Genomic DNA, 12,888 nt, shown 5'->3' with positions numbered 1-12,888 from the left:
TCGGGATTGAAGTAAATAATGCATATAAAATATTTGTTTTAATTAATTAATCAATTTTTGTCTTTGGCTCTGCTGGGTCTTCGTTACTGCACGGACTTTCTCTAGTTGCAGCAAGCAGGGGCTACGCTCCAGGTGTGGTGTACATGGTTCTTACTACAGTGGCTTCTCGTGTTGCAGAGCATGGGTTCTAGAACATGAGGACTCGGTAGCTATGGCACATGGGCTTAATTGCCCTGCAGGATGTGGAATCTTCCCAGACCAGGAATCGAACCTGTGTCCCCTGCATTGGTAGTCTGATTTTTAACCCACTGAACCACCAGGGAAGTCCTGTATAAAGTACTTAAAACAGTGACTGACACGTAGTAAGTGCTCAATGTTAGCTATTATTATTGAATGAAAATACCTCATCTTTTGTAAGCCTGAATAAATTTATGTGTCGTGTGTGGTGATAATTCTGCTCATTGACAGACATGTAGTTTGGATTTTTTTCCCAGTAGTATTGATGGTTGGCCTAACCATTCCTATTCTTCACCTTTGGTCCTCCCACCTGCTAACACTTAGAATCAAAATCTGAAATCTGAATACAATTCTAGAGCTTTAGACATATGATGTCCTACAAGTTGCTCTTGTGTTTGTTTACCAGTATTATCATGTATACTACCTAACATTTGGGGCCTGTAAAAAGATGGGAACAGATAATTTGGGGAGAAAAACATCATTTTCTATGCCCATGGGATGTGGAATAGATATGTCACTTTGCACCGAAAGTGTTAATCAGTTTTTGTTAGCAGTGCAATGTAATGAGTGTATTAGCTACAACACCTTCCTTGGCAGCCAGCAGTCCGCTTGTGAAATCTTTTAGGAAACAGAAATCTGGTGAGAAGTATTCCTGAGCAATTGAAATATCTTTGTGATGGTGGCGGGGAGGGGGATTACAAAGAACAGATAAAGTAGAAAAAAATTATCTACCAAAAAGCAATTGTTTCACCACTGAGAGCCATGAAAAAGATGTCCTACCTGTGGGCTAAAGATGTGACAGTGTAATTTTTTAGGGCTGTAAAGTGAATTCTTTTTGCATTTTGATTTTTCACTGAAGTTTGTCACTTAAAGAACTTCAAGGTATATTTCTATTTCATGAAAAATATTTATAAAATTTCTAAGAATGGTGGATTTCTCATTTTATACTATATATTCTAATGTAAGTTATTTTCCACTTCCAGTTAAAATGTATCTTAAAGCACTTATCTTTTTGAGGTTCAAAAAGTCAGCAGAAATAACAAGAAAAATTTATATTTAAGCACAGCACTTCGCACTTAAGAGGTGTTCTGTAAGTTTTTATTGAATAAATTAATACACGCATGAATGAAAAATATTATTCTGAATTTGGACTTCATACTCTGTGATTTGGGCACAGCCTAGTGTTGCTGTATAAAGGCTGTCTGTTCAGCTCCCGTCTCCATGCCCATGTTCCTCTCCTGCCCCACAAACACCCTTTCTGAGTGTTTGATATTGGTCCTTGATTCTATATACATCTGTATAAAATACTTAGTGATGTGTTTTGTGTGTGTATATTTAATTCTGAAATTGTTCATCATACCACACTGCTGTAGAACTTGGCTAGAGAATTCTCCCAGTAAAAATACTGTAGATTTTACTCTAGTCTTGACTTTTTTGGTTAGCACTGTTTTAAGGGGTGTGTGTGTGTGTGTGTGTGTGTGTGTGTGTGTGTGTGTGTGTGTGTGTGTGTTGGGCTGTACATTTAGCTAATTGCTCCTAATTTAAGGGGGGTGTGTGTGTGTGTGTGTGTGTGTGTGTGTGTTGGGCTGTACATTTAGCTAATTGCTCCTAACTGCAGCATAGTGTTCTGTGGTGTGCATCATTTCCATAGTGATAGATGCCTAGGCTACCACAAACAGTGCTACCAATAAACAGTCTTGTCCATGTCCATTATGGACACATTTGAGAATTTCTTCAGGACGCAGACTCAGGAGTGGTGGTGTGGCATGCGTAATGTCAGGCTGCTGAACGGTTGTATCACTCTACACCCCACAGACACTGTGTTCCCAACCTCCCCAACATGTGGTATTGTCCACATTTCTAATTTTTGCCATTTAATAATGTCTCATTTTAATTTGTATTTTCTACTTACTAGTAAATTTGCGTGTTTCTTCATATTCTAATTAGCTGTTTCCTTTCTGTGAAATGAGCATAATAGATTGAACTTAGTATTTTATTAATGTTTTTAAGCTGGAGGAACTTTTGGTTACACATTGTATTTTGCAAGATGTTAATATATTTTCTTAAACTTCAAAAAGGGAAGAGTGTCTTCCTTATGCTGAATCTTATTGTTTTTCTTCCTGGTTCCAAGAGATGATGAAACAAACCTTTTTCTAAGTATTCAACTTGAAAAGCCATAAAGTATGCTACAATTAAAGCATCTTGCTAATCTGTTCTCATTGTCTTCATGTATACTGAACACTGACAGCAAGTGTTTTTGCCAGAACAGATTTGGTGGAAAAGCGCTTCATTGTGTTAGTTAAAGAAAATCACCCCTGGTCAGAAATCAGTGGATGATTATAAAAAAAAAATTAGATCCAGCTGCTTCTCCCTTTACAATCTCCCTAGATGTCAGAAAGCTGAGCAGGAAGCATCATCTCTTTGCCTGGAAAATTCCCTGGACAGAGGAGCCGGGCAGGCTATAGTGCATGGTGCTTAGTTGCTCAGTCATGTCTGACTCTTTGCGACCCCATGAACTGTAGCCCCCGCCAGGCTCCTCTGTCTATGGGATTCTCCAGACAAGAATACTGGAGTGGGTTGCCATGCCCTCCTCTGGTATCGAACCCAGGTCTTCCTAATCGCAGGCAGATTCTTTGACAGCTGAACTACCAGGGAAGCCCTGAGTCAGACACAACTGAGTACATGACACATCTTCTCTAACTTGCCTGTCTCTGAAGAGCTCAACACTTGATTGAGAAGTACTTCTTAGCACTCATTGAATATAAGCTGCTGCTGCTGCTGCTAAGTCACTTCAGTCATGTCTGACTCTGCGAGACCGCATAGACTGCAGCCCACCAGGCTCCCCTGTCCTTGGTATTCTCCAGGCAAGAACACTGGAGTGGGTTGCCATTTCCTTCTCCAGTGAGTGAAAGTGAAAAGTGAAAGTGAAGTCGCTCAGTCGTGTCTGACTCTTAGCGACCCCATGACTGCAGCCCACCAGGCTCCTCCATCCATGGGATTCTCCAGGTAAGAGAACTGGAGTGGGGTGCCATTGCCTTCTCCATGTATGTAAGCAGATAACATTAAAAAAAGAAGAAAAGTACCATATTATACTTCTCATTTTTCTGTGAAACGGTATAGAAAGTATGTATGTGTGCTTAGTCACTTCAGTCGTGTCTGACCTTTTTGACCCTGTAGACTACCAGGCTCCTCTGTCCATGGGATCACCTACTCGATGGACATGAGTTTGAACAAGTTCAGGAGTTGGTAATGGACATGGAAGCCTGGCGTGCAGCAGTCCATGGGGTCACACCCTACTGAACTGAACTGAGGCAAGAATAGTGGAGTGGGTGTTGTGCCGTCCTCTAGGGGATCTTCCCGACCCAGGGATCAAACCTGAGTCTCTTATGTCTCCTGCATTGGCAAGGCGAGTTCTTAACCACTAGTACCACCTGGGCAGAGAAGGCAATGGCACCCCATTCCAGTTCTCTTACCTGGAGAATCCCATGGACGGAGGAGCCTGGTGGGCTGCAGTCACGGGGTCGCTAAGAGTCGGACACGACTGAGCGACTTCACTTTCACTTTTCACTTTCACTCACTGGAGAAGGAAATGGCAACCCACTCCAGTGTTCTTGCCTGGAGAATACCAAGGACAGGGGAGCCTGGTGGGCTGCAGTCTATGCGGTCTCGCAGAGTCAGACATGACTGAAGTGACTTAGCAGCAGCAGCACCACCTGGGAAGCCCAATAGAAAGTATGAACGTTTTGATTTTTAAAGTGGTATGGATGGAGAAAAGCATATTTCCTAATTGAGATGCCACTTCTTAGGGTCTTAGAGAAAGTTAAGCAGCAGTTTCAGGTTTGCACATGATCTTATTCTTATTCATTTCAGGTCTCAGAAAAGGAGTGACTCTGATTCAAAATGCTCTTTCCTTGTTCCAACAGGTTTCCAGTATTTGTGCTTGCCTTTCTGAGGAAGCAGTACAGTTTTTTAAGTGTTTTCATTTCTGACCAAGATGTGATGCAATCAAATCGTTATGTTGACTTTGGTTTAGCATCTGCCTGACTGAGTGGAAAAGGAATTTTAATTTGTGATGTGATTGACAAAGCCATAAACTGTGAACTTTTCCCAATAACACCATAATATGATAAAAAAAATTTTTTTTTTTCTCCTTGTTCTGTTTTTGCTGATTTTTGTGGTTATGCCTCTTGAGTAAATTTCTATCAGCAAAACATTATTTTCTGCTCTTAATTTTTTTCAAACTAAGCTACACTCTATGCTAAGATATAGAGTTTTCCAAGGGCTTTGATTTTGTTCTTCCTTGAAGATGACTGTTTTTCTTTCACTATTTTTTCACTGAGAAATCTTGTTTGGAAAATTAGATTTTTAGATGTGATTTTAAAATACTCTTTTTAACCTTTTCAAGAATCTTTTAAAATTTAATATTTATCAGTGCTAAGTATGAATAGAGCATAAAAAATATCCTACCTGCTTTTCTTCTCCCCAACATTCTGCCTCTCCCAGAGACCTCCATTTTCTACTCCTCCAGCTGTTCTTTTGGAATTTAATGCTATTTTTTTCTAAACAGTAGCCTTTATTGTTCAGTCACTAAGTCGTGTCCTATTCTTTGTGACCCCATGAACTGCAGCACACTAGGCTTTCCTGTCCTTCCCCATCTCCTGAAGTTTGCTCAGACTCATATCCATTGAGTCGATGATGCTATCTAACCATCTTATCCTCTGCTGCTCCCTTCTTTTCCTGCCCTCAATCTTTCCCAGCATCAAGGTCTTTTCCAGATATTAGGCTGCTATGTTTAAAAATCCGTATGGGCTTTCTGTAGATCCGAACAGCTCTCATCCTGGGATTTACCTTCCTGAAGAGCCTAGGTATTTTCTTCACTTCCTATGTTGGAACTCCGTGTTTCCTGGACCCCATATCTTCCCCCTTCATTGTTTATACCTCAATTAAGCAATTCTTCCAGAAGGTTCCTAAGAAAAGGGTGCCTGAGATGTAAATCTGCATGTATGAAAATGTCTTCATTTTCTCTCACACTTAATTTATTGTTTATCTAGTTCTAGAATTCTAGATTGGAGGATATTTTCTCTGAACTTAAGAAGCATTGCTGTGTTGATTTCTAGCTTCTATTATTGCTGTGAGAAACCCTGTGGTATTCTGATTGTTGATTTTTCCCCCCTCCTTGGTTACTTTCAGGGTCTGATCTTTGTCCCTGATGTTCTGAAATATTATGATAATCTTTGTCACCAAGGCCTTGTTTTCTCTGTTGTACTGGGTACACTGAGAGCCTTTTCAATTTAGAAATAAGGATTTTTTTTTCAGTTTTGGGAGATTTTCTTTAATTCTTAAGTTCTATCCAAATCCTCCCTTCCCCCCCCCCACCCCTCCCCCAGTTTTCTTATTCTTTCTCTCTAAAACTCTTATTATTTGTGTTTGGAACTTGTGGACTGATGAGTCCTTTAATTTTACCATCTTATCTATTTCTTATTTTATTTTTTGGTCTCTGTTTTACTTTCTGGGAGATGTCTTGAACTTCAGATTCTTCTAATTAGTTTTATATGTTCTGTCATATTTTTAATTTTCAAGATTTTTTTTCTCAGTGTTGCTTTTTAATAGTTTTCTATTTTTGTTTCATGGATGGAATAGCTCTTCTCTATATTAATTACAGTTTTTAAAGTTTTCTGCAGTTTCCAGTACATCTCTGTTTTCCTTAAAGTACCTTACTTTATCATTTGTTTTGGTCTTTCTTTTAGGGAATTTCCTTAAATGTATGGACCTGGCTGTCTTACTCATATTCCAGAATGAGATGCTGAAAAACTGAAAACTGAATTTGCCTGAGTGGGGGCTTCTAAAAGTTAACTGGTGGTCTTCATTATAAGGTGATTAACCCGGAACCATTTGTGTGTGTGTGTTGGTGGAGGTGGGGGGGTTGTGTGGAGCAGCGGGTCACCTCTAGCAATCCATGTTTGTAGGTGTTTTTCTTTTCTCTTAGCCAGGTTTTTCCCCAGACAGAATGCTTCAATCATTGGCATACATTCCTGCCTACAACATTTGGGGAGCTGAGTGGGAAAAGAGCTGGGGTTATCTGCCTTAAGGAACTCAGTCTTCTTTTAATCCCTGTCTTTTTAGACTGATAGGCCTGTGTCTAGTTGTGCCTAGGTCCAGAGGCTCTTTATTTTGCAGAGAGTAAATTCCTTTCCTCTGACCAGTGGATGCTTGGAGTCAGGGTGGGGACCTTTGGTAGAACTTTCACCTTGTTTTCCGTTATTCAGCCCTGCCTGGTGTCCCCACTTTCAGATCAGTCTGAGCTTCTCTGGTATATAAAGCAAGTTCGCTTTGCTCTGGGCTTCCCCTTAAGATGCTGTTCATTTTGGTTTCTTTGCTGTGCTACATCAAGAAACTTACTAATCTTCTTTTTAGCTTCCAAAAACTTTGTTGTGGTCATTTCCTTTCCTAGTCTTTGTCCTTAGCAATTTTATGTTTTTAATGCCATTTTAGTGGAGTTTGGGAGGTAAATAAAGGTGTTCAACGGATTGTGTTTCAGTGAAGATCCAAATTTATTTCTCTGATGCCCTGTTTCAACACAAAACTTAATAGGCTTATGGTTTATAACCATTGCAAAATTTTGCTACAGTAACAGAATTGTACAGGATATAAATTAATTTGGTCTTTTGCTACCCTAATGAATTAATGCCTAACCTATAGCTTGCTATGAGAGCGTATATGCTTGCTTGGTTGCTTCAGTCATCTCTGACTCTGCGACCCCATAGACTATAGTCCTCCAGGCTCCTCTGTCCATAGGATTTTCCTGGCAAGAACACTGGAGTGAGTTGCCATGCCCACCTCCAGATGATCATCCTGACCCAGGGATCTAACCCATAGCTCGAACCCATGTCTCCAGGCAAGCATACTGGAGTGGGTTGCCATTTCCTCCTCCAGGGGATCACCCTGACCGAGGGATCGAACCCATGTCTTGAACCCACGTCTCTTATGTTTCCTGCATTGGCAGGTGGGTTCTTTACCCACTAGTGCCACCTGAGAAGTTACATGTCACATTGGTGACTAACAGTAATAGCTGGGAGTAGAGCAGGGACAGCCTGTTGCTGGAAGCTTAAGGAGTCAAATGTTTCCTCAACTGGAAAGTGACCACACTGAACTAGAAGCCCTCTGAGCTTCCTTACAACCTCCAGATATCAGGATCATAAAGAGGTGCTCCCAGTGAATCAGTGACACCCTTTAAAACAAATGACCCACAACGAAAAATGATGTCTCTTAGGATTGAGTGGAATTGGGTGAACATTGTTCCATGACTGAGCTAAGCTGTTACATACATAATCTGAGGTAACCTAGAACACTTAGAATGATAAAGCATAGTTTTCTTGTTGTTTTTTCTTTTCCTGTCATCCTCTTCTAAAGTTAAATAATGCTCTTTCATTATTATGCTTTGGAAATATATATATAACTTTTACTTTTTTCAATTTTTTAAAAATTGTGAAACATGAAATACACTTAAACATAGGTGTGTTTTATTAAAGACTAATGTAACAAAAGCTGGGGTAACATCCTACAAGTGTAAAATTCCCTTTGTGATTATTCCTTATGCCCTACTCCAGGTTAACCAGTATCCTACTATCAAGAAATTTAGTAGTTTGATTCTCTTCATTATGTTTAAAATTTCTACATTTGAAAAATAGCTCCATAATGAAAGGCCTTCAGTGCTTTTACAGGTATATTTTATTTTTTACACGAGGTAATACTAGAGAAATAACAGGTAACATTTATTGATCACTTAGCCTCTTGCCATTGATTTTTCTGAACTCTGTACACATTGTAACTCCCCAATAATTGTATGAGATAGATGAGAAAATTGAGTCTTGGAGCTAGGAACTGGGTCCCACTGGGATTCTAATCTGGCCAGTCTGACTCCTAAATCTGCTCTCCTAGCCACTATACCTAATCAAGGTATTGTCTTATAATTTGATGCAATTTTATATTTTTAACACCTGCATCTATGTCTTTTGTGTCTTTGAATACTCTAAGCAGACCACAGAGTAACCATCAAGTTCTGTGCTGTTTCTGCTAAAACAAAGGAGTTGGAAAGCTCTGTAGGCTTTAATCTTATCCCAGTGTCTTAACTTCTCATTGCTTGACACAGATATATAGTCCATCAATTTATTTAACCATATTATATCTTTACATTGTCCATTTCAGAGCACTTCTAAAATGTTTATTTTATAAATATTATTTTTTATGGAAATTTCCAGGGAAAACCCATAATCTCACATTTGTAGTGTAGTGAATAGTGATAGTTTGAGAACTAAGATCATGGCGTCTGGTCCCATCCCATCATGGCAAATAGATGGGGAAACAATGAAAGCAGGGACAAAATTTCACCTAAACCTCATGTTCTTTGCCACTCATGTGGAATTACTGGCAACTTTAAGCAATTATCATGGGCCTGTGCTTAGTAGCTTAGCTGACTCTTTGCAACCCCATGGACTGTAGCCCACCAGGCTCCTCTGTCCATGGGATTTTCCAGGCAAGAATACCGAAGTGGGTTGCCCTGCCCTCCTCCAGGGGATCTTCCCAACTCAGGGATCGAACCCAGGTCTCCTGCATTGCAGGCGGATTCTTTACTGTCTGAGCCGCCAGGGAAGCCCAAGAATACTGGAGTGGGTAGCCTGTCCCTTCTCCCGGGGAACTTCCGACCCAGGAGTCAAAGTGGGGTCTCCTGCTTTGCAGACGAATTCTTTACCAACTGAGCTTCCCTGCGAAGCGCTGCTCTTTTCTTGCTATAAGATATTGGACTAGTCATCTAATCACCAATTTGAGTATCCATTTCTCATCTGTAAAATGCCACTGACACCTACCTCATTGTGAGAATTAACTAAGCAAATAATGTGGTCCCCCCCGACACACACACACAGCATGGTATCTAGTAAAAGTATGATGTTTTTACAAGTGTTCTCTTCCCATTATACATTGCTGTTCTATGCTGACAAAATTGTTGTATAGTATTTATGAAATGTGCTTGGTAATGACCAAACTAATGCTTTAAAAATGGCTTCTATTAATGCTGGCTGACTGAACTCTACCAATTAATAATATCTATCCTATGTGGGGATTATTAAAAAAACAGGGTTATATTTAAGTACAGTGATGAAATAGCAACTCCGGCATATGCTGTGTAGAAGGTGTCTTTTGTGGCTGACGCTGCTGCTCTACAAACTAAGTGGGTTTTGGTATTGCTTTTGTTTTCATATATGTATCTTACATAATTGAGGATGCACATTATGCTGTTGCTTAAGTCATTTTATTTTTTGGTGAAAAGGATTTCCCAATCTGGCTAAGGTTGTATGTTTTTTATTTCTTATCAAATACTTAATTAAGGCCAGAATGTCATTTAACTAAAATGAAGACCTGGATACCAAATACACTTTAAAATTCTTGAGCTCTGCATGAGTGACCAAACTCTTTTATCCTAGCATGCCCCCAAGTCCCTGGAACATTTGAATATCTGTGCCTCCTCTCACCAGAGTAGTGATCTAAAGCCTCTGCTTTCCTTGGTGGGAGGGGAAGAGAAGCCCACTCATGGGCAGCTCTCATCAGTTTACCGTGCACTTACACATGCATTTCCTTATTTGATCTTCACAGCAGTCTTGGAAAGGAGCAGAGCTGATATTATATCCATTAACAAGTGAGGACATAGGGGTCCCAAGATGTTCGTGAGTTGCCCAAGCTCACATTGCTAATAAGTGGATAACATGAGGCTTAAACCCAAGTCTTCTGATTCTAAATCTAAGGCTTTCTCACTCTCCCATGTTCTTATTCCTATTATAAATTAACAGATCCATTTAGTATCTTATCAGATATGAATGTCAATCAATAAGGCAGGTGGATTTCTAAAACCTTTTTGATTCTAACCACCACACAGGCATTTAGGGAAGAAAAATTTTAATGTGGCGCTTGCTAATCTTTCAATCTGAGACTCTGAATCTCTTGTACACCATATTGATCCCAAATTGTTTTTATTTAAGAAGGGTGAAACAACATGAAATGTTTTGTTCTAACACAGAAATGTATCCATGGAAAGATGATAAAGTTTGCAGTGGTAAATACCATGTGAAAATTTTAATTGAAAGTATGAATACTTTATTAATATTAACAAGGTATTGCCAAGATGTCCCTGGTGGTCCAGTGATGGGACTTTGCTTTTCAATGCCAGGGGTGCAGGTTCCATCTCTGGTCAGGGTTCGAGGATCCCACATGCCTTGTGGCCAATGGACCAAAACATAGAACAGAAACAATGCTTTAACAAATTGAACAGGGACTTTGAAAATGGTCCACATTAAAAAAAAAATCTTAAAGAAAAGTACTGAGTAAGAAGTAAAATTTGAGATAAACCTTCATTTTAAAACGGGGCAGCAGTGTGGGGCGGGGGGGAATTCTGTATATAAGATTCATTTTGTAAATGAACTTAGATTTTACCACCCAGATTATTCTACATTAAGGTCAAAGAGTGTAAATGTGCTCCCAGCACCCTTTGCATTTCACATAAAATCATAAATCTGTCTGTTTTGCGTTTCTGTTCAGAGATTCTGAATTTGAACTTAAATTATCATGCAGGGCCATTAATGGGTAAAGTGAAAGTGAAAGTTAATATCGCTCAGTTGTGTCAGACTCTTTGTGACCCCATGGACTATGTAGTCCATGGAATTCTCCAGGCCAGAATACTGGAGTGGGTAACCTTTCCCTTCTCCAGGGGATATTCCCAACCCAGGAATCGAACTGTGTCTCCTGCATTGCAGGCGGATTCTTTACCAACTGAGCTATCAGGGAAGCCCAATGGGTAAAATCCATGGCAAACTAATAACTTAGAACAGTAAAGTCAGCAGATCTTGAGCCCTTGTTCATGCGATCCATACTGTGCAATGTTTTATGTTTCTTTGAATGAAACTGGGAATCACATAGCTCTTCAGTGGCAGAGTGTGAACTGAAGCCCAGGCTCCCTGATACCTAATCTCTCTGTCTCTTCCCAACAGTCTGTACTGGGCTTCCTAACTTAGCAGCCAAGAGAGATTTAATTGTGCAGTTCTTAAATTTTATATGAGGTCTCTTTATTTAGTTATGAAAAGTGAAAGTGAAGTCGCTCAGTCGTCTCTGACTCTTTGCGACCCCATGGACTGTAGCTTACCAGGATCCTCAGTCCATGGGATTTTCCAGGCAAGAATACTGGAGTGGGTTGCCATTTCCTTCTCCAGGGGATCTTCCCGACCCAGGAATCGAACCTGGGTCTCCCGCATAAAGGCAGATGATTTACTGTCTGAGCTACCAGAGAAGCCCTTATTTAGTTGTAGATGCATGTAAAACTTTTCCTTATCTAGTTGTGTGAGTTTCCTCTGCCTTTGTATCTTCCAAGTCTTTTGGCCTCTTTTTACTTTAATTGGATATGACTGAACATTCATGACTTAAAAATGTATTTATGACATTATGACTTAAAAATATGTCATTCATAGACTTTGTACCCAATTACAGAGAAAACATCAAACTCAGGTTCTGAGCCATTGGTTCTTTGGCTCAGACATGAGACTGCGTTTTCATTCCAAAGCAATCAGCATTGATGTAGCTTCCTGGATTATCATACCTTCTTTGTACTCTCAGGATTGTCTTGAGGCATCTCAGACGTGTGTGTGGAAGCATTTGAAAACCATAACAATATGTTACATGCTTGCATTCATGCATGAGTCTTCTGATTAATTGTATACTTGAGACTTTTTGTCATAAGACATTTTGCTACCTGAGCTCATAAGTTGGAATAGACCAAAAATGGAATAGACTGGGAAAACACTTAAATCCAGCAAAGTCTTGCAGATAAGGAGTGAATGGGTGGTGGGAAATAAGCCACCATGGAAATAACAGATGAACTTGAAAATTTTTTCTCAGTTTAATAACCAGTCTCTTCATTCTTTCATCAGTATTTACTGAGCACCTAATGAGCACTAGGACACCACTGATGTCCACAATTAGTAAAATAAGATGCTACTGCTGTCCTCCAGGAGGTTAATAAATGTAAAACTATGAAATATGTAATAAAACATTTTGAGGCATATAAATGTAAAACTGTATTTTAATTATGTATAAATTATATAGTTTAGATAACTTTAATTACCTAAAATATGAATCTGTTCTACTTGGTAAACCATCTGAACATCCCCTACATTAATATTAGAGCGCCCTTAAAGAAGACACATTGCTGTTGTCACCTTGATGTTAGTCCCTGGTACCCGGTATCTCTTAATAGTAGAAACCTGGGTTGGAATCCTAGCTCTGCCACTTTTTAACAGTTGAACTTATTTGTACCTTGGTTTCTTTCTTGAAAATTTTTTTCATTGCATTTTTATTATTTATTTATTTATTTTTGGTTATACTGGGTCTTCATTGCTGTGCACGGGCTTTCTCTAGTTGCAGCAAGCAAGGGCTACTTTCTAGTTGTGGTACGCAGGCTTCTCTTTGTGGTGGCTTCTCTTGTTGCAGAGCATGGGCTCTAGGGCTCACAGGCTTCAGTAGTTGCGGCACACGGGCTTAGGAGTTGTAGTTCCTGGACTCTCAAGCACAGGCTCAGTAGTTGTGGCACATGGGCTTAGTGGCTCCATTGCA

General features: G+C 39.7%; 1 protein-coding gene across 5 annotated transcripts in view; it reads left to right on the top strand.

Annotated features, from left to right (window-relative positions):
• The window catches only part of MED20 (mediator complex subunit 20), a 69,568-nt gene that overhangs the window by 27,226 nt on the left and 29,454 nt on the right, over positions 1–12,888 (top strand). Inside the window, exon 5 of one of the 5 annotated variants that reach the window (XM_043907450.1) lies at positions 5,985–6,068. The exons of 3 other annotated variants lie outside the window; for them this stretch is intronic. In XM_043907450.1, coding sequence (XP_043763385.1) covers positions 5,985–6,044 — 60 coding nt within the window. In that variant the 3' untranslated portion in view covers positions 6,045–6,068. Of the gene's footprint in view, positions 1–5,984; positions 6,069–12,888 lie in introns of those variants that run through there. One more of the 5 variants, XM_043907448.1, reaches the window with a different exon arrangement.

This window comes from Cervus elaphus, chromosome 7 (assembly GCF_910594005.1).
Source record: "Cervus elaphus chromosome 7, mCerEla1.1, whole genome shotgun sequence".
NCBI lineage: Eukaryota > Metazoa > Chordata > Mammalia > Artiodactyla > Cervidae > Cervus > Cervus elaphus.
Note: the sequence above shows the minus strand (reverse complement) of the source record. Positions and strands in the feature narration are given on the sequence as shown.